This window comes from Phaethon aethereus (assembly GCF_964289735.1).
Source record: "Phaethon aethereus genome assembly, chromosome: 2".
Lineage (NCBI taxonomy): Eukaryota > Metazoa > Chordata > Aves > Phaethontiformes > Phaethontidae > Phaethon > Phaethon aethereus.
In genome coordinates this window covers 147708233-147734244 of record NC_138582.1, presented here as the reverse complement: position 1 = coordinate 147734244, position 26012 = coordinate 147708233, and the positions used below count along the sequence as shown (strand labels likewise).

The 26012-nt window shown below is 34.6% G+C and overlaps 1 protein-coding gene across 2 annotated transcripts in view; it reads right to left on the bottom strand.

The window, feature by feature from the left end:
* LOC309417424 (ATP-dependent translocase ABCB1-like) overlaps positions 1 to 26012 on the bottom strand; it is a gene marked incomplete at its 3' end in the record, with an annotated part of 41818 nt that overhangs the window by 596 nt on the left and 15210 nt on the right. For both annotated transcript variants that reach the window (XM_082014926.1, XM_082014927.1), the window contains exons 11-26: positions 23703 to 23828; positions 23314 to 23517; positions 22750 to 22920; positions 20543 to 20704; positions 18864 to 19046; positions 17893 to 18039; positions 17462 to 17566; positions 15448 to 15525; positions 13936 to 14019; positions 12767 to 12970; positions 8806 to 8906; positions 7091 to 7231; positions 5750 to 5906; positions 5104 to 5301; positions 2701 to 2907; positions 997 to 1143 (exon numbers count right to left, since the gene is read on the bottom strand). In XM_082014926.1, the coding sequence (XP_081871052.1) occupies positions 997 to 1143; positions 2701 to 2907; positions 5104 to 5301; positions 5750 to 5906; positions 7091 to 7231; positions 8806 to 8906; positions 12767 to 12970; positions 13936 to 14019; positions 15448 to 15525; positions 17462 to 17566; positions 17893 to 18039; positions 18864 to 19046; positions 20543 to 20704; positions 22750 to 22920; positions 23314 to 23517; positions 23703 to 23828 (2415 nt within the window). The remainder of the gene's footprint in view (positions 1 to 996; positions 1144 to 2700; positions 2908 to 5103; positions 5302 to 5749; positions 5907 to 7090; positions 7232 to 8805; positions 8907 to 12766; positions 12971 to 13935; positions 14020 to 15447; positions 15526 to 17461; positions 17567 to 17892; positions 18040 to 18863; positions 19047 to 20542; positions 20705 to 22749; positions 22921 to 23313; positions 23518 to 23702; positions 23829 to 26012) is intronic.

Sequence of the window (26012 nt, the reverse complement as noted above, 5' to 3'; positions counted from 1 at the left end):
ATAAGCAACCTGGTTTGAATTCAGTATTGGCCCTTGTTTGAAGAGGAGGTTTGATTAGAGACCTCCAGAGGTCTCTTCCGTGAGTGATTAATTATATATGGGGGTTAAGTCAAAAATCTTGGGTCAACTACTATCATTCTCATGGTTTCACAGGGAGTCTCATGAATCATGTTTTTCCTTAAAGTTAGCGCCACCAGAAAAATACTAATAAGAATCCCTGCTTTTTTTTCTTTATTCCTTATGTTTTTTAACACAGAATAAAATAAGAGATTAACTTTCTGTACCTAACTGGCACATAATTAAAACCAAAAAGAATCTTGGAATTATTTAATGGCATTTTCCCCATAAACCTTATGTTTTTATGCCTAGAATTGATCAAAGCTTAGTCTGTAGTGCTTGAGCTTTTCTGATTATAATATTTGTTTTAATATTTGCCTCATCAATAGTATTTTTGTACAATATGTGTTGATTTTCTGCACGTAGGTCATACTTCTGTTATAGCAAGGATGCAGCTTTGGGCATAAAAAGACATTCTAGCAATTTTTTCACTGGAAGTTTGCATATTAGCCATGAACATAGAGCAAAGACTAGAGAGCAATGGGAGAAGCAAGAAAAATTATGAAAGAAAGATTTGGCAGTTTCCCAGAAGACAAATTCTCTGGCAGCATCCTCAATCTTTTCAGCTTCTGAAGTTTGTGCCTCCTGATACAATTTTGATAACACTTTTCCAGTTGAAGCCTGAAGAATTTCAGGCAAAGAAATGCCTTCTTCATAGTTACTTCAACCTGCCTACTTACATATAGATGCAAAAAAATATGGTTTTTTTTCAAGGAGGAGTAAGACCTTTATATTTGCCTATTATTAGCATAAAGCTGTAATTTTCACAAAACACCATCTTTCCAGCTTTGGGCTTTAATCTGTGGGAGTGAAAACAATAATCATAATATAAACAAACATGGATTTAGATTCCACACTCCTGGCTCACAATCCAGTTACCTTTTCACTTTCTGTATCTAAGGCAGATGTAGCTTCATCCAGCAGCAGAATTTGGGGCTGACGTACAAGAGCGCGGGCAATAGCAATACGTTGTTTCTGACCACCAGAAAGCTGAGTTCCCTTGTCTCCTGCACGGGTATTGTATTTCTAGAAACAGTATCTTAAGTTCAGACTATGAGTGCAAATCAGTTCTGAAGTACATTTAAGCATACCAACGCTGACACCAGCCATCCATAAACTGTGTATTCCATGCAAATTGCTCTTTGAAAACAGATGACCAGAATTGCTATCTGCCACAGATCTACAGATCTTTCACTAGGACATTTTGTAGCATCAAACATTTTATAAATTCAAAGCAACAGGTCCTCCAAGGTTGGAAGGCAACATTATTCTCAATCAAGAGAGAGAACATCAAAGCTCAGTGAAAGTCTATGATAATACTGGGAATTAAATACTGGGGATTAAACACTGACATTAAACACTCTAAACTAGCATCCTAACCAATCGCTTACTGTAACCCATGTTTATTCATCCTGAAGAAAAAAATAGCAATGCATAAGGCGTATCAGTTTCAGGCCAAATTATATACTATATCTATATACAGACATAGACATTTATATACTTTATCCATATGTATACCACAATGTTGGACAGTTACGCTTTTAATTTATGTCAGTTAATGTGGACCAGTCAGTCTCCAGATAAACTCATATGTAGGTCACAGCAGTCTTTGAGGTATTATATATTAGGTTGCAAAAAGCACCGGTTTTGGGAGACATGATTATACAACACATGATTTCTCTACAAAGTTCTGGAAACAGCAGATCTTTATAAGTCATTAGAAACTAAACATGATCTGCAAAAATAATGGGATTTGGCATTTGTATCTTTTCAATAAATGCAAAAAGCAGTTTAACAGCCTGAAATTAAGCTGAATATATACAACATACAACTAAGCTGGCAACTTCCTTGCTTCAGGAAGTTTTGCATACAAGTTGACATAGGTTAGAAATTGATTTGTCAAACCCACAGAAGAAAAATCCATCCAGAATTATTAAATAATAAAACATAATTTCTATCTTAGGAAGTTCCCAAGTCACAAATTATGCAGTTAGATGAGAATTCGGGGTAAATGTGAATAAATGTTTAGCCTTTTTGAAAACTTATTTGTAAATATGTCCTGCTGGTCACTGCCTGGGACAAGATTTTGTACATGGCAGACCTTTCATCTGACTCGAGATGTTCATTCTTATATTATTATGTGTTGATCAGATGTATATATGAAAAACTTTCTTAGTAATTTTTGAACTGTAGAAATTTAAATTCTGACTAGGTATAACTGGAAGAAATGCATAAGAAACTTGTCAGTCTAGCAGAGTCTCTTACATATGCTTGAGATAAATAGGAGCTTAAAAATAAATGTTCAACTCACTTAAAAAACCCACCCCACACTTCCAGCTCTCAGTTAGTCATAGTTGTGGATTTTCTTCCCTGATAGCTTAAATGTTCAGCTCTCCACCTGACAACCGAGTCTCACAGAGTAAAAATAAATATAGTAAACACAATTAAGAAAGGATAAGATTTAAAAATCTATTTGTATCTCAGAGAATTATTGTACCCCAGGGAATCATAAATGGGCACAATTTTTCCCTGCCACAGTAAGTCACTTCCAGTTCTGAGTAGGAGAGAAAAGGAATAACTTACATCTGGCAGAGATTCAATGAAGGAATGAATATTGGCTTCTTTTGCTGCATTAACAATTTCCTCATGTGACACCTGCCGACTATTATCTCCATATGCGATGTTTTCAGCAATAGTGCAGTCAAACAGCATTGGTTCTTGTGAGACGATACCAATCTGAGCTCTCAGCCACTGAATATTTAGTGCCTTTGCATTTTTGCCATCAAAAAGCTGAAAACCCAAACATTTTAAATTTAAGTCACATGGCTATATGTGTATTTGAGACTTACTGTAAATTCATACACAGAAGTTGTGCAATTGCAGCTCTTTCCTTAGAGCTACCATACCTACATAATTCCTTCTCCTCCTTCTCTATGTTCCAAAATTTTCTAAGGGCTACTATAAAAAAGTGAGGATAGTCACTTCTGCTGCTTCAGTCCTTTTCTTTGCTTTAAGATTTAATCAGGATTTTGAAGACAGTGGAAGATAGGATATGCTGAGGCAACTTCGAAGAACTTTGGGTAACATTCTTTCATTTCTTTCTTCAGTGGGAAAAATTTCCACTATTTTGCATATATATTCCCACTGAAGGAAAAGACTGGCAGTAGTATTCCATTAAAATAAAGGAAGAGTTGGATTCATTCATTCACATACTTCTAAGCCAAGCATCCAATCTTAAATTTAATTGTGATGTAATGCCTAACAATGGGCCAATTTACTTCTGGATTCCTTAAGATGTCATTTGCAGACAGTTTTCTTTATTTGCAACTCTGTCATGCTTCTGCTAAATTTGGCTACTGAGTTGCTATTGTTGTCTATTAGATAAATGACAACAGAAATTTTTTTTCTGGATAGATCAGTTTCATAACTATACAAGTCATATCAACTTGGACACAAATATACCAGGATGTTAAAAGGGCTGTTACATCTCCACTAGAGTCACCCAGTGCAGTGCTCAGGCTCTATGTTGAGTGATACGATCAGCTGGGTTATTGAAAAACTGTCCCCTTCATAGCATGGCTACAGGACGTGGTTAATCTACTAATTCCACAGTTTGTGCTAGAACCAATTCACAGCCAATATAGTTGTTTTTCAAAGGAAAGAGTTCATAATGAACCTGATTCAAAATCCAGTGAAATCAGTGGCAGCATTTCTACATCTGCAGATATAAAGGGGTAAAAAAAAAAGCTAGAAAGGAGAAATTGCTTTCAGCTACATAGATATTTGCCATTTCTTTTCCTTAGAATTCCAATGGATTTGGAGGTTGCTAAGGTCTGCTTCCTGTTCTTTATTTGATGTGAAAAATCACTGATAAAGCTAGAGAGCTTAGTTATTATGCATTTTGCATCCACCATACCAAATAGCACAAATTTTAGGCATAGTTACGCTCTTTAGCAGACTAGCATAGCGCTCACTGTTGTGAACAGCTATTTTTCTGACAGTGCTTTTAGCACATACTTCTTTCACTCAGTTCACAGTGCAACCGAGCTTATGAATTACTCCATCACTTTTGTGGTTTTCTATGCCAGAGCTCTGTGCTTTTCCTTTCAGTAAACCATTGTTGGTTATTTGTGGATACAACGTCAAAAATATTGGTGATGAAGTTGCACTTGGTTAAACACACTTTTGGGGCACCTGTGCTGCTTCTTTCTACACATCAGTTTGCTACACTGGACCCGTATGGGCATTTCCAAACTCAAAAAAATGTTGTTCATTGCATCTAGGTCTTATTTAAGTATTGCGTTATCATTTATGAGTATCTCTGCAGAGACAAGTTCTGAAATCCTTCTTATTCTTACCTCACCCAACCGAAAATGTTTGGGTTCTTTTTCAAACAAAATCTCTGAGCACATTTACATCAAAGAGAAAATGACAATAACCAATAACTTTATGTGAAAAAAATATGTAAAGTTCCTGAATAAGTAAGGTGGGAAACTCAAGATGTTTTTTAAACCAAAATTGCTAAAAGCATTTACAATCTATTGCTTGGTAAGTGGGCATACTCTGAAAGATATTTCTGCCAAGTAAAAATTATGACAAAAATTATTTTTCCAATGATCACTGTTTTAGGAAAGAACATAGATGGCAGATTCTATTACTACATTATACAGAAGTAGATATGTATATTTAATAACTTTTAAAGTGTTTTTAACATAAACACTTCAGGAAATTTGCTCTGAATTCAAAGCCATCATTAGGCTGTGAATCAGGCATATTTTTACCACACAGTAACTCATTAATTCATTATAATGTGGGAAACCGGGACTTTTTCCATTATATCATTCATTGCATTTAAGCTTGTCTTTAACATTAAAAATATTTTAAAAAATAATACTAGAAACATATATTGTACTTTGTCATATCACATAAAACCAAATAAGCACGCTCTCACTTAACATGTTTTCATGTTCTTAGGAAAATACTTACCATTTCTCCATCAAGTGGATCATAATATCTCTCAAGCAGCTGAACAACAGTGCTCTTTCCGCAGCCGCTGCTACCAACAAGAGCCAGAGTTTGTCCCTTTTCTACTTGCAGATTCAAACCTTGGAGGATTTTGACCTCTGGTCGGTTTGGGTAGTTAAATGCCAAATCTTTGATTGTTATGCTTCCCCCAAAGGTTTCCTGTAGTTGAAATAGTATCACTGTTACATCTTTAAGAAAAATTGACAGATGATTCAAATAGAATGGCAGAAATTTTTTTTTTTTTTTTTACCCCAACTGAAATCAATAGTTTTGCATTTGCTGGAATGCTGTGGTCTGAATCTTTGTGAAGCTATAAAATCAAAGTACAGCACTGAACTATTTTGAAAATGCTTGTATTTTGCTGGTTGAATTCCACACAAGTTGTACCTTAACCAGATTTTCAAAACAAATAACCTTTAGACAATGTGGGCAAAAGCTGGAATCACAATAGAGAACTTTGCCCATGTTGTATTTGGATAAAATGTTGAGAATACACTGAGATAAGGAAATAATCAGAAGGAGAGGAAAAATCAGTTTGAAGAAAGTGAGAAGAGTACTGTCCATATTGTCAATAAATAATATAGCCCATTACACATGGCTTACTTACAGGCTTCTCTCCTTCCTTGCTGTAATTATCTATTGAGGGTACTCTTTCAAACAGCAGAAACAAGTGGGCTGCTGATACCTTGGCTTTGGCATAGTCTGGAGCAAAAGAGCTGCTTTGTCCTAATGCCATTGCACCAAATACAACAGCTGAAAGCACTCTGTAAAGGAAATCAGGGGGAAAAAAACCAATAAATAGACAATGAAGAAAAGGACAATGGAAATGGGGTTGCAGTCAACGTTTTCTTTCACTTGGAGAAAAAAGGGGACTGAATTTAAAAAGAATAAAGTAGTAATCAACTATTATTGCTTTAATTACTCGCTTAACTCCAGAACTTTGTTTTTATCCTCCTTTAATGAAGTGAGATAAATAAGCCTCCATTTCAAATTCAACGTTTTTGTTACTTATTAGCACTAACTTCTTTAACTATTAACACTGGTTAACTACATTAAGTTTCAACTGGGACTAGGAGGAAAGTGGTCAATGGATGGTAAAATCATTACTTTAATCCTGTTCTACTGTTGCTGTGGTTTCCTCTCTATGGTTCAATGACTTCTGGGAGTCAATGATTTATTTTTAAGGCATCAATGAAAATAAGAAATCAAGCCTGTAACAAGGTGACAATAAAGATTTAATCTTCTATCACAGCTCTGCTGGAAACAAATTTGAAGGGTCCACAACACCAAAAAAAAGTTTGAAAACTACTCTTCATATGCTATTGTTCTCACATTCATGGTTTATACTTTCATTTCCCACACAAAATTTGTTGATTTAAATGAACAAACTTCTTATCAGAATGTCGTCTAAAATAACTTAGTTACCCTTCCGTTATAGTGAACAGCGTATATCTTATGGAATCCTGTTCTCCAATTATTTAACAAGTATTTTAGAGAAGATTTCCAGTTTCAATGAATAAACCTGACATAGAAATAACAAAGATGCTGATAACCTATTCTTACAAAGATGTTTACAATATTATTATGCTTCAATAAACATGTACACAACTATGGTTTTTGTAGAATTTACAGAGGACCTCACAGCTACAGGAACAATAAGATTGGTGAGAATAAACAAAGTGATATAAGTAGGATACTGTAAGTAGGAAAACATAATAGTCGCAAATAAATACAGAAAAGGAAATCCAAAATCAGGCCTATCTGAACACCTCAGACTCTGTAGTCACATAAAGTATTCACTTTGTAATATGCTTTCATTATATTTAAGTACAGAAGAAGAATTTGCCTCTTTTCTCATAGCTTACCCAATGGATTCATGATATCTCTAGCAGTAAACAAAGACCTTTGTCTGGACTGATAGAAAAAATATTGCAAATGACATACTTACAAAAACACACTTTTATACTCCATGTGTCCATTTACCACTAGATAGGCACCAAACCGGAAACAGCCAGCATAGGTAAAGAGCATCATTGCTTGTGAAAGGGCAAAACAAAACCCAAATACATGAGCCTTCTTCACAGAATTTCTGTAAGAAAGAATGCATATTTTCATTAAAATGTGCAATCATACTTAAGTACTAGTGAGCAAAAAACAATTAATTGACTTCAAATGATACTGTTATGAATGCAAAGTGTATTCGTGCTTAAACAATGCAATCCCTTATCTCCTGTCAGACTGTGTCCAAGAGAAAGTTGGTTTTGTTTCCAGAATTTTATTTACTTCCAAGAACAGCTTGGAATATGGGTGCAGAAAAAGGTGACACCTTAGCTGTTATGTATAATTATTGTCTTACCATCTCATGGTTTGAGTGTTAAAACACTTTACAGATCAGTCCGTGGTTACCACTTTGAAAATCTTAATAACATGTTTGAAATTGTACTACTGCATCACATAAGAGGAAAAAAAAAAGAGCAGAACTGTTAGGTCACCTTGAGCCAAAGCCAAATTTTTGTGTCATTTTTTCTTAATTTGCAATTTTATGTTAACCAAATAACAAAGTTATTAAACAGTTCCATATTATACAGTCCAGAATCTGTTCCTTTCAATTTAATCAGTCAAAATTCATCTCTTAAATAAGATTAAGTCTGCATGTACAATGCATAAACTAGATTTTGGATGCTAAAACTATACCTATAATTAAAGCAAGACAGAAAGAAAATTTTCTGTAATTATGAATGATATTTTCATTTTATCAATGCTATTACTAAGTCACAGCTGTATGGTTCCTTCTGGAAAAAAACCCAAACCAAAACAAACAGGAGCCAGATTCACAAGTGTGATTTTTTTCTTTGATTAACAGGCTGTTGTGATTTCTCTTTTATTTAGCTGATTTGTGCATTAATCCAGTATAACAGAAGGCCTAAGCTCAATTTTTATAAAATAGAAACCCTCTGCCTAATCAGTGATCTAACATGTACTGAAACATTAACTGAAAAACACATGTCCTATCTCTTCCCGATAAATTGATCCATAGGGCCATAAACTCTTATTTATACTAGAACAACATTAGGATGAAAGTCATATGTTGTCATTTCCTTTACTTTTCTCATGGATGTCTGAAAATGAAACATTTCATTCTAGAACAAATAAAATTTTAATTGACAGTGTCTTTTTAGTTTTTCACTTTAAGACTTTTTGATTTTGATTTAGTCCAGGCAGATTTATATTCCTTCTTTTCAGTCACAAACCAATAAGTAATTATTCAAATGTTTTAAAACCTATTCATACCTTCAAAAATGGCTTAATACAATATTCAAATTAAATTTAAAATTTTTTAATCAAATTTCTGAAACACTTCAGGTTGGAGGTTAGATTAGATGACTTCCAAAGCTCACTTAAAACTAACATTTTTCAAAATCAAGAGATATTGCAGTAGAAGATTCCAATATTATCACAGAAAATTAATGAAATGAAAGAGCAAAAATGTTGGTTGATGGTTGCATCTCTTAGTAAAAAATTTACATTAATTCTGAGGTAATTAAATCATACATTGTCATACACACTAACAAAAAAAAAGTCAATGTTAATCCAAGAAAGTGTTTGTAATTTATTCTATAATTTAAATACAGATTTTTTTTAGCTTAGTTATTTTTATTCTACCTGTATGGTACATATAAACGTTCTCCATACATCAACTCAAATTTTCTTTCTTGGGTCAAACTAACAACAGTTCTAATATTTTCTATGGCTTCTGTGGCAATCTGCAATAGAAACACAAATGTTTTAATCAAAAGTTAAGATTATGTTGCAATCCCTTATTCTAAACTAATAAAAAGAATCTACTGGCATATAATTTTATATTTTTTATAATTGTTATTAAAATCATGGACCTTTCACATAAAAAGTAAGCATTTTACATTTTTATTCTTATGACAGTGAGATTTTCTGATGATGCTCAAAATTTTCTGATAAGACCTCCTTACTGTCCTCTAAATAAGTAACGAAAAGCCATTAGAGAGGCGTGACAATTATGGAGAAGGTATTCAATAAGAAAAATGGCAATTTAGCATTCAACTTTCAGTCCAGTCAGTTTGGCTATAATCAGAATGTCCAGGTTATTTGTGTGCCTACAGCCTAACATAGTAAATATTTGATCTGATCAATAGTACCTTCTTCAAGCTTGTAGATTCTTTAGACTTGAGTCATTTGCATACGAAAGGTACCTAGTAACATTTGCAGGCAGTAGATGCATGCCTATGTGGGAGTAACTGATTCAAGGCTTTTATGTAGTCTGTTGAGTCTATGTAGGTGCCCATAAAGTCTTCCTCAACAAGCACACAGTGAGGGTAGGAGCCTATATGGTTAATTCAGTCCATATGCATGTAGAAGAGGATGATGCTTAGAAACAGCCACCAGAAGACACCCAGAACAATCACATCTCTTTAGACACCAGAATTAGTGCTGCATTCCTCTATTCACCTCTAGTTGAAACACTGGGCTTGAGTCCATGACCTATACGTTACCTCCAGTGCAATATGTGGTATGTTGGATATTCCAGTTGGCCTCAACTGCTGTTGCTCTGAGAGGGCAGGGATTCCCACATGTACTGTATTATACCTGACAATCCCATAGGGATGGAGGTTTTTGATTTGCTAATGCATCTCAAATAGTATTAAACACCTATATCTAGGCTCTATTCAGTTGCCAACCAGTTTCATTTCATGGGCATTTAGCAGGAGAGCTCACTTATGAGCATGGATACTGTACAAATGCACAGTAATAAGTCTGTTTATAACTCAGAACTGTATATACAAGTATACATTAGCAGGAAATTAATATGGACAATGCTAACAGTAATGTAGCTAGACTTTTGTAGACCTTGTCTACAAAAGACACTCAAGGCTTTAAGATGTTTTGCTGAAATATACATTTCATGCTTTATGCTTTTAGTATAAGAAAGACCATAAAGTAAGGTCAAGAGAAAATACAACCAAAGGAAAGTATATCTAGACAGAACATTCAAAAATGAGTGAATTTTTCATTTTTCAACTGGCCATGGGGTACAAGATCAGAGTGCTGTAGATAAGGTCCAAATCTGAAGCTAACCACCAGATGGTGCCTGCCCAGAAAAAGGTGAGAAATCAGATACCTCTGCTTGAATATTTATATTCATACAAATTTAGATTATAAAAGAAGGGCTTTACGTAGTGATGGCATTTTTTCAGCACTGGATTTCTATTTATGCTTGGGTTTTCCCCACAGGTGTGGTGAGTCCCCTGATTCTTTGTATCTAAACATTTGAAGCTGGGAAGAGGTTTTTTTCCCCAACAGACTGGCAATGTTTTTTAACATCTTAAAACTTATAAAATTTCAATCTTAACATTATTTTATACTTTAATTTTAGAAAGCATAGGATAGATATGCATTTGTTTTACATACTACTTTTACTGCATTTGGTGTATTACATGGCTCATATTTTTCATAAAGCTCTTGAGAACAAGTGCTTTGGAACACTGTGCTTCTGTGGACCTAGTTCCTTGAACTCCCTCTGTTTCCAGCTCATGCCTAGAAGTCAGCAAATTCCCTGTTCTTCACAAAGCTTTCTGAACTGAACACAAAAAGCAGGAGAAAAAAAATCAGGGAGAAGCATGAGCACTTTTAATAAGTTACTGTACTACAACAGGCCTGTCAGTCTCACTTCAGTGCCTAGTAAAATCAGACCTGGAAGCATTTTTCTTCATGAACTTTCACCAAAGATTTTTAAACTGTGGTACTGTTATCTTTGTTCTAAAGTATAGGGATATAATTATAGCCTCAGTAATGTTTGTGCCACTGTTTGAAAATTTGCACACAATTGACAAACTCATTGATTTTAATGTAATACACAATGTTAATGATAAAAAAGAAATGAAATATATTTTATTCTTCTTAGTTATATTGTCTCACCAATATTCAAAACAGTAGTCTTCTTTTTTCATTAGTAATTTCAGTTCAGCAACCCTTTGCAGAAAGCAAATTTTACAGGTAGAACACCATTCTCACTGAAGAAAACTGATTTTTTTTAAAATTGGTAATTAAATAAAATGCCTGCAGTCTAGTGCCTGCTTAGGTGGCCTTGAAAGGGGAAACTCATACATTGCTAAGAAAATAAAGTATTTTCTCAAGCTTTGCAAAACAAAAAAATTTTTGTAACACCTGTGCAAATTCTTCACAATCTGCTGCATTAAGAAGTCTCTAGTGCCTATTTCAAGAATTGTCAATTTTTTTCTGTCATATCTTACAACAAAACAATATGAAATAAATGTTTAGCCATAAGAAAGAAGAAGCAAAGAAACTTAGTCAGTTGAAAGGAAGGGAAATGCATCCTTTGGCTTGCATGAAAAAGCCCATGGAAAGATCATTATGCTCAATTTCCTGTGGACTTGGAGGGACAAAAATGTTTTTCAGCAACTTTATCTACAGACATGACGGAAGGAAATAAAACACATTTAGTAAATAGGAGTTACCGGGAGGGGGGGCATGTCAGATTCAGATTAAGACATCTGAATTTAGCTGTCTAAGCAGTCAATGGATACCTATTCAACAGAACTAGAAAGCAATTCAGCTGCGTAGGCACTATATGCCTACCTAGTCTCTTTCTCCAGGATAGTTGACTGGAGTGGGAAGGACTCTAATTCAGTTGCCCATATGCAGGTGTCTTTTGCCATTGGAGATGCTCTAGGATACCCAGAACATTTGGGTAAGGCACAGCAGATATGATACAGAACATAGAGTAGACCTTCTGAAATGGCAGCTGGAGGCTCCCCAGACATTACGGCATCTCCAGTAACTATAAGGGAACATTAGACTGCTAACACATATGCAGATATATACATTTAAACACCAAATGTGAAGATTAATACCATTCCTTATATGCATGGCCTTAGATAAATTATTTTCTTCTCAACAACTTTTAATAACAGGATATAGGAAGGGATTTTAGAAAAGTTTTACCTTGAAGAAAGCAATATCTGGGAGGTGATGAAACAGTTGCTCTGTCCCAAAAGGATTTTTGGAATGAAGTGACATTAAATGCCTTCATCTAATTTCTTAAATAAGAGTCTAGCCTTCTTGCTTTTCAGTTCTCATCCTTCTCTTCCACTCAAGAAATAAAGGAATGGCAGACAGACTCAGAAACCAGTGGATATATACATATTATCCCTGCAAACATTAATAAGATGAAAGCGAAAAAAAAAGAGCAGTACAATATATGTAAGACAGATGACATGCCAAAAACAGATGACAGGAAAGAAAAAAAGAGAAGGTCAAAATAAAGAGGGTTGCACAATAAGGAAAATAGAGATGATCAGAACAGGAAGGAGAAAAGAATGTGCCTGAATAGTGCGTAGCATACTCTGGAGTTTATCAATTATAAAAATAAATATTGGTTAATAACATAAGTCTTCAATTATTATTGAAGAGGTCTTATGCTCTGTAGGTCTACTAGGGTGACTACATAGGGTCTGGAAGTTATGTATGTTATGATGTATTCTGTATTTGGAAGTAATACATCCATCAACAATGCTTTGATAAACATGGCTGTATACATTACACAGAAATAGATAAACTTTTCCAGACCCACCTTTCCTGCAGCTTCCAGCTCTTCTTTATCTTTTTTAACATGCCCGGCCAACATCTTCATTTCAATCATCCCTGCCAGTGCAATGATTGGCACAACAGCTAAAAGTAGCAGGGTCAACTGCCAGCCATAAATTAATGATATAATAATTCCAGTCCCCAGGTTAGCTATGTTTTGGGCAATTAATGCCAGTCTGACACCAGTTGCCTGGAGGAAGAAAAAAGACATTTCTTGCTAAAGCAACTGCATCTTAAATAAGGAAAGCATTTTCACCTATATTATTCCTGATTCTCAAAACACTATTTAGAAAGTCTTGACTCAGTTTTGTTATTTTTCAAAATGGGAGTTTCTTAAATGATTTTGTAAAAAATTACCTTGACACATTTAATTCTTCTCTCCCCATATTCTTACTACTTAAATTTACACTGCAATTTCTGAATTCTGCTCTTGAAGCCGAACAGACTTTAACCATGCCACATATTTACACTTACAGCTAAACACTAAGATCTGTCATATATTTTAGATCACGCAACTAGCTTTATATGTCATCACACAGAGCCCAATGAAGAAGAAAATTAAATGTTTAACTTCCACTATGCAAATAAAGCCAAAGATACTACAGAACTCCTCAGTTCCATGTAACAGTAACAATTTACTGAAGCATACATGAATAATTACATTCAGTGCTGTTTAGCGTAATATTATAGATCCCTGAAAGACCACAAACTACTTCTAAAGAGTCTTCAAAGAGTAACAAGAAAAAGGAAATCTATTGCTACTATGTCTAACTTTTTTTCATATAATGAATCTGTGTGATCAAAAAAATAGTAGGAGGTCATAAACTGAACAAATTTAGATGCATATCTTTAGGTAAATAAAATATCTCTAAACAGACTTCTTAGTTAAAGAGATTCCCAATGAATTTTTTTAATAATGAATATCACAATAAAGCACAATAGCAAACTTAAAAAAGGTTTACTTTGAAATTATTTTGTAAACATATGTTACCATCATTGTTATAAAACACATGAGTGCATTCTATACCAGCTATCATTTTATAGTAAATTTTAGCTGTTAAAGTCAAGACTGTTATCCAACCAGGCAAATCCAAGCTGCAACTTTAATTCATACTAAACCAAGTATGAAAAATTAAAAAAGAATATTTTACTTACTCCTTTCACTTGTGAGGCATCATTAGCAAGTCTTGTAGTTAATGCTCCAGTGCTGTTTTTGGCATTATCAAACCAGCTCATGTCCTACCAAGAAACATTTTTCTTAGGACCAGTTTTTGGCCATTTCATATAAACCACAAAATAAAACTGGGGTCTACCAAATACAACGAGTTCAGTGTCAGACTGTGTATGTGGCAGTGCATCAGTTCAGCATATTTAATTAAGTCTAACTCCTTCATTGCACAATGAATATTTTTAGAAAAAAGTGTATACATGTGGATGATCTGATGTGTACATTGCTACTGCTGAGAAGGAAGGAGAGCAGTCTGGGGGATTCCCAAAATCAAAATCTACCCTCCACCACTGCTGCTGAAACTGCATCTCCTTGGAGGAGGTGACTCTTCAGTCATACTCATTCACAATTGCAAAGTTGTTTGGGAATGGGTAAAGGTTAAAGCATTTTCAAGGTAAAAACTCCCAACTCATTGCTTTGTTTCTCGCCAGATTAAAGACGTTTGTTTGGAAGATATGAGACAAAAAAAGCCCACCAACACAAAGTGGTCTACTGATCAAAGTCAGTTGTATGGGTCAGGTACACAGTTTATAATTTATTCACCATGTGACCAAATATCTTATTTAAACTTTCATGTGTAATATGCATTGAATGAAGACCTGGTGATGTAGTACAGGCCTCCAGACTCAATTGTAAGATTGGTCTTTCATTAGGTTTTCAGTGAGGGTGATCTATAAATCATAGTTTTTCAGACTACAACAGCTTTCTGCCAACATTGCAAATAGTCATGTTCACATAAATCAAATTCTATGTCTACATGTAGCTTTATGTGCAAGACATAAAACCCCAGAAATATTGTCTATTTGAAAATCTAAAATACAGATCCTGAATTCATGCATGATTAAGGCTGATTTAGGTAACTACATTCATTACTTAAAAACACTATTAAATATTTATATTTTAATTCTCTGAAAGTATCCTTAGATGTAAATACCCAATCTCACTGTTGTATTAACAAACAACAATTACAGATTTGAGAACTCTTTGAAAGATACCTTCAATAAACAAATAAAAACGTATCTGTACATATTACAATTTAAATTAGACATTAGAAGTAAGAGTTACAATGAAAGCTGCATTGCATTGCATTGCATTTCTTCAGGGGAGAAAGGGCACCAAGAAAGCACAGCAAGCAAATGAACATGTAATGGGATACTGCTGGTGCACATCAACTTGTCAGGTCATAGTAACTTGGCTGTAAATCTTAGTCCTTGAAAGGAGTACATAAAAAACCTTGTACTTGTGTTGATTTAAGACTTTCCCTCTGAGAATACTTTGCTTAACTACATGTAACTAAGCAAATTGATTTCTAGACTGATTTAAAGAATCTTCTCTGTAGACAAGTCATAATATGATAATGTAGAATACAGTTATTTTATTATATTTATACAATTAATTATTTTTTAAACCCTGGAAATCAAAATATTTATTATCCTTACCTGTCTAAGCATTGCTTTAAATGCCATGAATCGAAGCCTCATTGTAAGAATTTCTCCAGCTTTGCCAAATGTGAAACCCTATTTGAGAGAAGGTACAATGCGTAACATACTAATATTTGGTTGTGTTTATTCAATAAATATTTTAGACACATTGTCTCTGTAATGTCAAAGTACAAAATAGTTTTTTGCAGTCCTGATTGCAAAAAACAAATGTAAAAACACATTTAATATCCAAATTTGAGTAGGTTCACAGTACAGACATTCAAATACTAGTTCTCAAAAAAATATATAGACCATAGCAATATTTCCCAGCACTGTTTCACCAGCATGCTTCAAGCAAAAGATGACTAATCAACCCTTTGACTTCATTTTTACCTGAATTGACGTAAGACAGATTTAAAGAAATGGCTTTTAGGCCATTCGGTTTAGATTAAAGACTTCATAAGGAAATCTGGGTTCATTGAAGTCAAATGCAAATTTCCCATTGACTCTGATGGATTTAAGATTTCTTCCCTAGGATCCTAACACAACCTGGCATAGCTATTAGCAGTAATACATAAGTGATGTTTTACAATGAATTGAACATGTTTTTAGCCAGATATATGAATCAATTTAACAAGATACAAAAAGGAATATGCTATTCAAAATTTTGGGAAGATTCACTCTTCCTACATTTTAGTATGATATCAGTGTTTATAATCAGCTTTGTTTAGCTCACGACCACCTTTATGTGATTACAAACATTATTTATTTGGAATCTGCATTTCTGAAATTGAATACTCTTCAAATATAAACCATAGATGCCACTATACTATGTGATACTAAGAAAAATTATTATGGTATATTCCAGTCAGCAAATATTTCTCAGCTAACTTTGATCATTGTCTTTGCTGTGCTCCTATACTGTCAGTAAATTTGCACAAGTATGTGACTTAGAAAAAAATCACACAACAACATCAGAGAATGGGCACTATGTAAAGAGATTATAAGAATGTTTTCAATTTTTTCCATTCTCACTAAGCTGGGGGTGTTACATCTCAATCAACTCTTCCCACTCATATTTAAAACATTATCTGAACATTTATAAATTGAGCAAACCTGTCATAGCCATCTACAACTTGGTCTTCTATACTCAAGGACTTCTTGCATGCATGTGCAACAAGACAATTCCATAAATAAACCTGGAGGTTTTTGCAAGAGACTGTTTATGCTGCTATTACAGGTACACTTTATTATTGCACTGTGTAGGCTCATTTAATGGATAAAACTGTACAAACATATTCAGAAATTATAAACCAGACTATATATGAAAATATTGAAATGCCAAAGTTTGCACCTGTATGATTACTACTTTTTTTTTTTAATTGTTGTAGCAGTTAAATACATATAAGAACTAGGGTGAAGTTAAAATACTTTTTTTGTGGAAGTTGAGATGGCTATAGAGATCAGTGAGAGCAGGGGATGAGGTATTACTGTTCAAACATTTTTAGTATTTAAGCAGGAGGAGCCGAATACCAACATGATGGGTTTTACTTGACAAAATGGGCCTGGAATCTTTGCGGGGGGGGGGGGTTACATAAGATAAGATTTGAATGGGGAAGGTGTTAGGGGAGTAAACAATTGGAGAGCTAAAGCAGGAGATTGGTGTATTTGTAACTACCAACAGATTCAAATAGGAGGGCTTGAGAGGGAGAAGGGAGCGGTATAATGTAAAGGCTGTAGGGGGTGGCTGTTAGGTGGCTATGGGGAAAAAAAGAGTGAGAGAATCCAGAGTTTCATGCTAAAGTGTGTTTGGTGAAGAAGAGGGGAAGTCCTGAAGTTAAGAGGTCAGAATAGGTTGGAAAGTCTCTAACACATGAGAAGCTCTAGGTCAAAAAAGATTCAATTCAGCACAAGACAGGTTCTGGTTTGAGTTGGAGAAATGTATTAGGAGAATATAATTTTTAGTATATTTCAGATCTGGTTTCTAAAACATGATGAACAATTATAATAAAGCTAAAATAATAAAACATACCTGAATAAAGAAAGTAAAAAAGGAAATGATCCCAAGTACTAAAAACAGCATTGAATATAAGTTGCTCTTTTCTCTTAAAATGGCCTTGTCAGTTTCTGAAAAAATCTATAAAACAATATTTAAACCAATATTTTTTAAAATCAACTAATAATATAAAATACCCCCATCTTTCTCAATAACTATGTTTGACGGTCTTTTGCATTCATATAAAATTGGAGCATATGTTACATACCATTGTAGGTATAACAAGCAAATTTCAGGTTGTAGCAAGATTTTTAGTTTTTTTTAAATTTCATATAATGATTCAGATTTTTGTAATAATGCTTCATCCACTCCTCAGCTTGATTATGCAGTGATTGTTTTAGACCTGGTTTTATTAGAAATAAATGTTGTGGGCTTTATAGTTATTTGCATATTTTATTCAAACTTACCCCTATAATTTCTGAAAATATGACTGCAAATGCGGGTTGTAAACCTCCATTGATAATTGCACATAAAATTCCAGCTACAAAGTATGGCCATTCAGTTATGTTCAGCTTCATAATTTTCAGAAATGAAGCTGGAGGTAATTCTTCATCCTAAAAAATGGGAATTCTGTTAGGACAAACATGTATGTATTTGGAGAAATATGGAAAAAAAAAAGAGAGAGATTAATAGTAAATTTCCTACTCCCAGAACCTACTCAGGGGAAGTAAAAATGTATAATTTTTAATGACATGAATTGTTATTATCTGATTATACATTTCTTTTTGTTATTTGAATACAAGGAAGTGCTGTTAGAATATACCTACAGCTCTTGTCATCATATTTTAGTTTATCTGTATCATTTACATTGATCAATACCCTTGGTATTGGTCAATGGTGACTGAAACATTCATTCTGGGCATATTGCTGTGTGAAATCCTTGGCTAGATTAATTCAACTAATTGTTTATTAAGCAATTTATAACAGCAAAGTATTTGCTGCAAATATGAATGCAATTATATTTGTTGTATGGTGTTTTTTGTAAGGTTTGTTGTAAGAGTTGTATGTTGGGCCACATGCTCTGTTTCTGATCTAAAAATAAATATTTAACCTGCATAAACTCTGTCGGTATGGTATCCGAATATATGTAAGTATATTTCTTTTATAGCAAATTGATTTTTAAGAATAAAAATTTCTAACAAGGATGAGTTTAAAGTCCCATTGTATTTGTATAATCATTCACAGTGAGAATAACAAAACAAGTTATGAATATTATCAGTCAAAGACTATTTAGAATTAGAAAATTCTCATGTTTTTTTCACCCCTGTCAAATGCCTCCTTCTTCTTGTATCTTTCTAGAGCAGGAGAATTAATTTAATTTTAACATACTTTGTTGAAAGTAATCAAAGTTCACTAACAGTTCTGCAAAGATACTTACAGGTGAACTTGTTTTCTCATCAGGATCATCATTTCGTGCTCCTGGCTTTTTCATGCTTCTCTGAATTGATCGTCTTCTCAATCCTTTTGTTAAGGATTCTTCAAATTCTGGTTCAGATTCACTTTTTTTGACACTAAGTGCATTCTTGTCTTTTTCTGATGATGGAACTTCAGCTTCTATTGCCTAAAAGAGGGAAAAACACAATTCTAAGATTAATTATGCATATATTACTTTGAACTTGCAAAATTATGAGGTAATCAAAGTAAAAGTAAATTTATTGTTTCAGTGGAAGGAAAGAAATATGAGGAAAACAATATATAATGCTATAAAGCAAATATGAAAATCTGTATTACACTTGAGTAGATCTCTATCTCAGAGCTTAATTGATATATAAAATAACCCACCTCTCAAGAAAATACTTATACTAAGTGGAGGGCATGGGAGTGGAAGTAGCTGCTCTTTTTTTATAAATTAACTCCTAACAGAGTTTTAAATTGAGTGTAGACGATTTGCACTCATCTAGGGATCTTTTTGAGTGAGTTCTCAGTGGATACACTGTTTATTCATGAACTGAGAAAACATTACCCCTCTTTAATGCAGAACACATAACAATTCTTGACTTTAAATGTAGTAAGGAAGATCAGGATGGAACAGGTCAAAAAGATTTTTAAGGAAAAAATCTGAACAGTCAGGAAAAAAGCCCTACTTTTGGTGGTAGTTTTGCCAGTCTGTTTGACAGAATAAGTAAATAAATGTCCACCCACCACTGAGGTATTTAACAGTAACTGGATTCAAAATTGCCTTTAACTTGTATTTCTTTTTTTCAAAAGAGTTTTATTTCTTTTTTTTTTTATTTCTTACTGTTTTTTGTACTACTAATATAAATAACTTTTTTTTTGCTTTCTTTCCATTGTTATTTTCTGTTATTTTTTATTTTATTTGTTTTCTATTTCCTAATTTTTCCTATTATCACATTTACTTAAAAACAAACTTACTCTGAATATAAAGTGACCAAATTCATTCTCATAGTTATTTTATGAAGGAATGTTTTAATTGGCCTAGTTTCCTCTTTTCAATCTGACATACTGAGATAGCAGTTTCAGTTATTTGATGGGCATGGTGGTTATGCAGTAAAACACCAGTGACACAGAAGGCTACAGTGAAGCTCAACTATAACCTAACTATCACATGGGACATTGGGATGTATCAAAGTGTTTTGTTCTTCACTTAATAACTAATACATTTCTGATATTTGTTAATTCCCAATACCATTGTTTCTGCCTACATAACTTTAAAAGTATACATATTTTTGCACTCAGCATAGCTGGATTATTTTTCTTTTTCTCCTATTCCTCAACTTTTTTTTCTTTAGAAAGAAATTCAGTATGAAGGTTTATAACTAAACAGCTTAAAATATGCATGCTCTATTCCTCCAGTATCATCTACTGTATTTTACCTTTTATCATAAGCTAAAAACAAGCAATGGATTAAAAATGTGCTATCCTGGGTTTAAATAGGTCTGGTAACAAAACTAGTGATCTCTCTCAAATTACTGCTCTACATTAAAAGAACATATTTTTTTGCTGTTAACAAATTCCCCATTTTCTGATAGCATACAATAATTATGAACATGGAATACAAAACAGAAAATGAGATAACATCTAGCAAGAAAAAAATACCTGCATGTTAACAAGTTTGTAGTAGATTCCCTTTCTTTCAAGCAAATTAAAATGATTGCCTTGTTCTGTGATAACTCCACCTTCAAACACAGCTATAAGGTCTGCATTTCGGACTGTTGACAGTCGATGAGCTACTACAATCGTGGTGCGTCCTTCCCTTGCCTAGAAATAACAATATTTAATATGAATATTAAACAAAAATTGTTCATCTTCATATGAGAGTTGAATAGGACCTAAGGGAAACATTAACATGTTCACAGAAAAATATAATTTAAAAAAAAAAAACAGATTTCAGTGAGTACCTTAATCTTTAGCTTGAAAATTAATACTAGAGATAATCTTTCAGTGGCACATAAAAACATCAAATTTTGATCACAAATACCTAACCAAAATTCTCAATATTTAAAATTTTTGAATGTTACAATTAAAGACACTAAAATACTGAAAATGTTGTAAGTTTTTATATTCAAGCCCATAGTTGTTCATTTAAACCTTAAAATCTGTGAAGGATAGTTTCTACACAGAAAGATTAGAAAATATTTCAGACAGACATTTTAAAAATTTCAGTATTTTAAGTTCTAAGTCATTGCTGAATCAAGTAGCTTCATTTAAAATAAAATTCTCTACAATTTCATGTGAAATACATTTCAACAAACTACATATCTTTGGATATTTGTAAGCCTATCACACATAATGTATCAAATGTCACAGATTTCCCTTTAATTACCAATCATTATTAAAATGATCAAGCAACTTTTAGTTTAAATAATTGAAGTAATCATCCCAAGCAGTGGAATTGTGTTGAAACCTAAGCGGAGTTCACCTTTAGTCATGTCCCTCGAGGGTCCGTACTGGGACCCATACTATTCAATATCTTCATCATTGACATAGATAAATGGGATTGAGTGCACACTCAGCAAGTTTGTGCTTGACACCAAGCTGAGTGGAGCAGTTGATTCACATGAGAGAAGGGACGGCATCCAGAGGGACCTGGCCAGGATCAAGGAATGGGTCCGTGTGAACCTCATGAAGTTCAACAAGGCCAAGTGCAAGGCCCTGCACCTGGGTCAGGGCAATCCTTAATATCAGAGCAATCCTTAATATCACTGAGGGATGAAGGGATTGAGAGCAGCCCTGCCAAGAAGGACTTGGGGGTACTGGTGGATGAAAAGCTGGACATGAGCCGGCCATGTGCGCTCACAGGCCAGAAGGCTCAACCATATCCTGGGTTGCATCCAAAGAAGCATGGCCAGCAGGTCAAGGGAGGTGATTCTGCCCCTCTACTCCACTCTGGTGAGACCCCACCTGGAGTCCTGCGTCCAGCTCTGGAGTTCCCAGTACAAGAAAGACATGGACCTGTTAGAATGGGTCCAGAGGAGGCCACAAAAATGATCGGAGGGCTGAAAGACCTCTCCTATGAGAGCAGGCTGAGAGAGTTGGGGTTGTTCATCCTGGAGAAGAGAAGGCCCTGGGGAGACCTTATCGTGGCCTTACATTATATAAAGGGGGCTTAAAAGATAGGTGAAGAGAGACTTTTTAGCAGGACCTGTAGTGACAGGACATGGGACGATGGTTTTAAACTGAAAGAGGGTAAAATTACATTAGAGCTAAGAAAGAAATTTTTCACAATGAGGGTCGTGACACACTGGAACAGGTTTCCCAGAGAAGTTGTAGATTCTCCATCATTGGAAGTGTTCAAAGTCAGGTTGGACAGGGCTTTAAGCAGCCTGATCTAGTTGAAGATCCTGCCCATGCCAGAGAGGTTCAACTAGATGACCTTTAAAGGTCCCTTCCAACCCAAACCATTCTATGATTCTGTAAGTCCCTAGGTCTTCCCTAAAGGTTTATTAGCATCCAAATTTATAAGATAATGTGACCAAGAAAAGCTAGACAAATAACTTCTCTTTTAAATGTATCTCCATTAATAATTCTCCTCAAACTTTCTTTCTCTATCCAACAGCAGCAGGAAGCATTACAATACTCCAGCAGAATCCAACTGAGTACATTCAAATACCATTTGGGTTATAGCCACAATATAGGGACTCCTAAGTTGCAGCAGATATCAGCTGTCCCCTAGTAAGACAGCCCTACATTAAGAACAAAACAAGCACCTAGAAGTATTTATGTTAACTGAAGCAAATGTTTTCTTGGAGTGTTTCCTGCCAAGTCACTGTTACAATCACTTATGACATGCTGGCACCACTTACCTTGTCCAGTGCTGCCTGCACAACTGATTCACTCTCAGAATCCAAAGCTGACGTTGCCTCATCAAGCAGAAGAATTTTAGGATTGCGAACCAGAGCTCGGGCAATTGCTATTCTTTGCTTCTGGCCTCCACTCAGCTGTGCCCCTCTTTCTCCAACCACCGTTTCAAACTTCTGCAAGACAACCACAAACGTTTCCAAAACACTCAATGGCATAGTCTTTCCAGCAAACAAAGGCGGTGTAAAGAAAAGGCGGATCAGTGTTAGTAACCCCAGCAGCATCTCCTCCTTCCTCTAAAACACTACAGGACAAACACCCACGTGGATAGACCTGCCTGATCATTTGTGTCCCTGGAATTCTAATAGTTCTCCAAATGCCCACCAAGTCATGACCAAAAGACTTAAAATTAACATTATTCTCAGAAGTTACGAGGAAGCTCTGCATAGCCCTGCATATTCACAGCTCTTGGAAACAGCTTCTTCTGTTCACAAGAATCCCTCTGAGGAACTCTTTTGCACAAGGAGGTCTAGGAGAAATTATTTTAGCAGGACAGCTGCTTTGCTTACGTTGGGTAGCTTCATGATGAAGTCATAAGCATTTGCTTCCTTGGTAGCTTTTTCAATCTCTTCCATAGTGACATCCTCACGGCCATAACGAATGTTTTCTGCAATGGTAGCAGCAAAGAGCACGGGCTCCTGATTCACCACACCAATAATCCCTCGCAGATGCCTTACGTTTAAGGTCTTAATATCCTGCCCATCAATGGTAACCTAAACAAAAGGAAGCAGACAAAATTTGTAAGATACTAAGTGTTTTGGTCAAGGAACCTCTCTCCCCAGGTTGGCACATGCCTTTTTAGGGGAGACTTTAGCATTGGAATAAGGCTGGTGAGGCCAGAACTAGACTTCCAACAGCTGTGACACACAGAGCAGTCATCTCTCTTGTGGTATCTTACCAAGCCTTCCTTGGGATCGTAAAACCTCTGGATGAGCTGAACAGTTGTACTTTTCCCACAGCCACTGCCACCAACCAGGGCAACTGTCTGGCCACAACTAACCTTGAGATTCAAGCCCTTCAGTATCTGTGAATATAAGAAAGGTAACCCAAAACATAACAGTATGTAAAAATGTCAGTGTAAATTTGAAGAAACTCTAAAGACTACAATTAAATATCCTTCATATTTACAGCAGAGTCTGGTACAAAATAAAATTTATAAACATGTGACACTAAATTTTTGATAACTAATGACTTCAGCTTAATTTTCTTCATATTTACATCACAATTAGCCCAATATCAATGTGTTATACAACACTTCACAATTACTCATATAATGAACCAGTTCATACAACAAAATAGTAATAATATGATTACTACCCATAACTGAAATATAAGATAGAAACAATATGATGCAGTGTTTCTGTATCATGTTGCCTCACCTTTTTCTTTAATTCACCATGAAAACTACAGTAAAACTATTGTACAGTAAAAGTCACGGTTAAAAGTGACAGAATATACTCTGCATTGTTTTGGAGGGAAAGTCATTTTAGTAACCTTGAAGTATCATTTTTTTGCCTTTTGATTGGAATTGCTGGTGGGGCTTCTTTACAACGGTGACATTTAATTGCACAATATGTGAGTTTTTGTACTAGTCAGCATAAAATATAGCATTTCACAGCCATGGAAGAGACAAAGTTTTGCTTTCCTTGGGACTCTTACAAAGGGTAAATCTAGCTTTTTTGTGCCATGTAATTGCTCTTTCATTTTATTTTCAAGAACTTAACCTGTATTGGGCTGTGCAGTGGGGCTGGAGAACAGACACACAGTTAAGCATGTCTATGCCATGCACATTTAATTTTTCCCACCTTTCTGCTTCACCTGCTCACCCAAGTAGTAAGAAGATAAAACAGCAAAAAAGGAATAAAGTTTTGTTTCTACTTTACATGATAAAAGGTGCACAGGAGTTTGTACAGCTTTCACTACTTTGTACAACTTCTGTGGTTGTAAACGTATATTGAAATGGAGAAAATCATGTTTTTTGCTGATTATTCTTCTAGAAGGACTAGACTACAATGAAATATGCATACCTGAATGTCAGCATCTGCATCATGGCTAAGTGCATTTTTGCATTCTAAATGTACAGCCATGCATTGATATGTTCCAATACTCTCCCAATCTACTTTCCAATATCCTGCAGCCCTGTGTCCTTCTCACTGTCTCTTTCTTCCTAAATTTCTACACTCAGCACTACCACAGCCTCTTCACCCTTTGTGCCAATATTTGTGTGCTTTACAAGTGAGATATATGTCACTGTTTCGGAACAAGAGGCATGGACAAATCATATGTTTCAGCATGTCTTACTTTGCTATAGTATTTTTAAACCAAAACAAGAAATCCAACATAAGTAATAACAATTGAAAATTTATGAAGCAGCCTTATTTAATCTTCTGATCATAATGCTATAGATAATTTAGTCCATAGACCTTGTAGAGAAAAACTCAAACAAATATAATGTAAATAAATTAGCAGATAGAAGTTGATCTAAAACCTGTGGATTACCACTGATTTCAGTGTCCTATTGATTAGAATCTTTTGCTTGTACCAAAATAAAATTCATAATTAAATCAATTCAGGCTGTTTCTAACAACTTAAAGCAAACACAGAATCACTTCGTTCACTTTCTAAGTAGAAGGAAAAGCTGAAATATTGAACATACTTATAAGTAAAAGTGGCTTAAAAAGAAAAGTTGTATCTTTTCTTTCTGCCTATCAAAAGTAAGAAAGATCCCTTTATCAAGGTCAGTGATTTTCCTTCTCAGTGTCAGTGATATTCCTGAAATAGATACACAGTGCAAAAACACTCTTCATGAAAATATTTTCAGAAATCATTCAGCTGCCTTCCACCTCCCCTGCATTAAGACTCTGGGTTTATGACAGTGCTTTAAAAAGCAAACTTTTTCTCTGTCTAGACAGAAAAATACAGGTTCTGATCTCTATTCCATACGTAACAAGTCCTCACTGGATCTGCTTTCTTTAGCTGGTTGAGATATAGTCCTAACAGAGCTGCATTGCAGGTACTTTTGAAACCCACTATCTCATTATTATTACTATACACGAACACTTGGGTTAGATGCATAAATTTAGATCCTGATAGCAATAAATCTTTATGTTTTATTGCATAGCCACACTGATTATAGCTTTAGACAGAAAATTATTCATGAAACTTAACATATTTAGTTACGGTGTAAATAATTCTAGCTAAAATCACT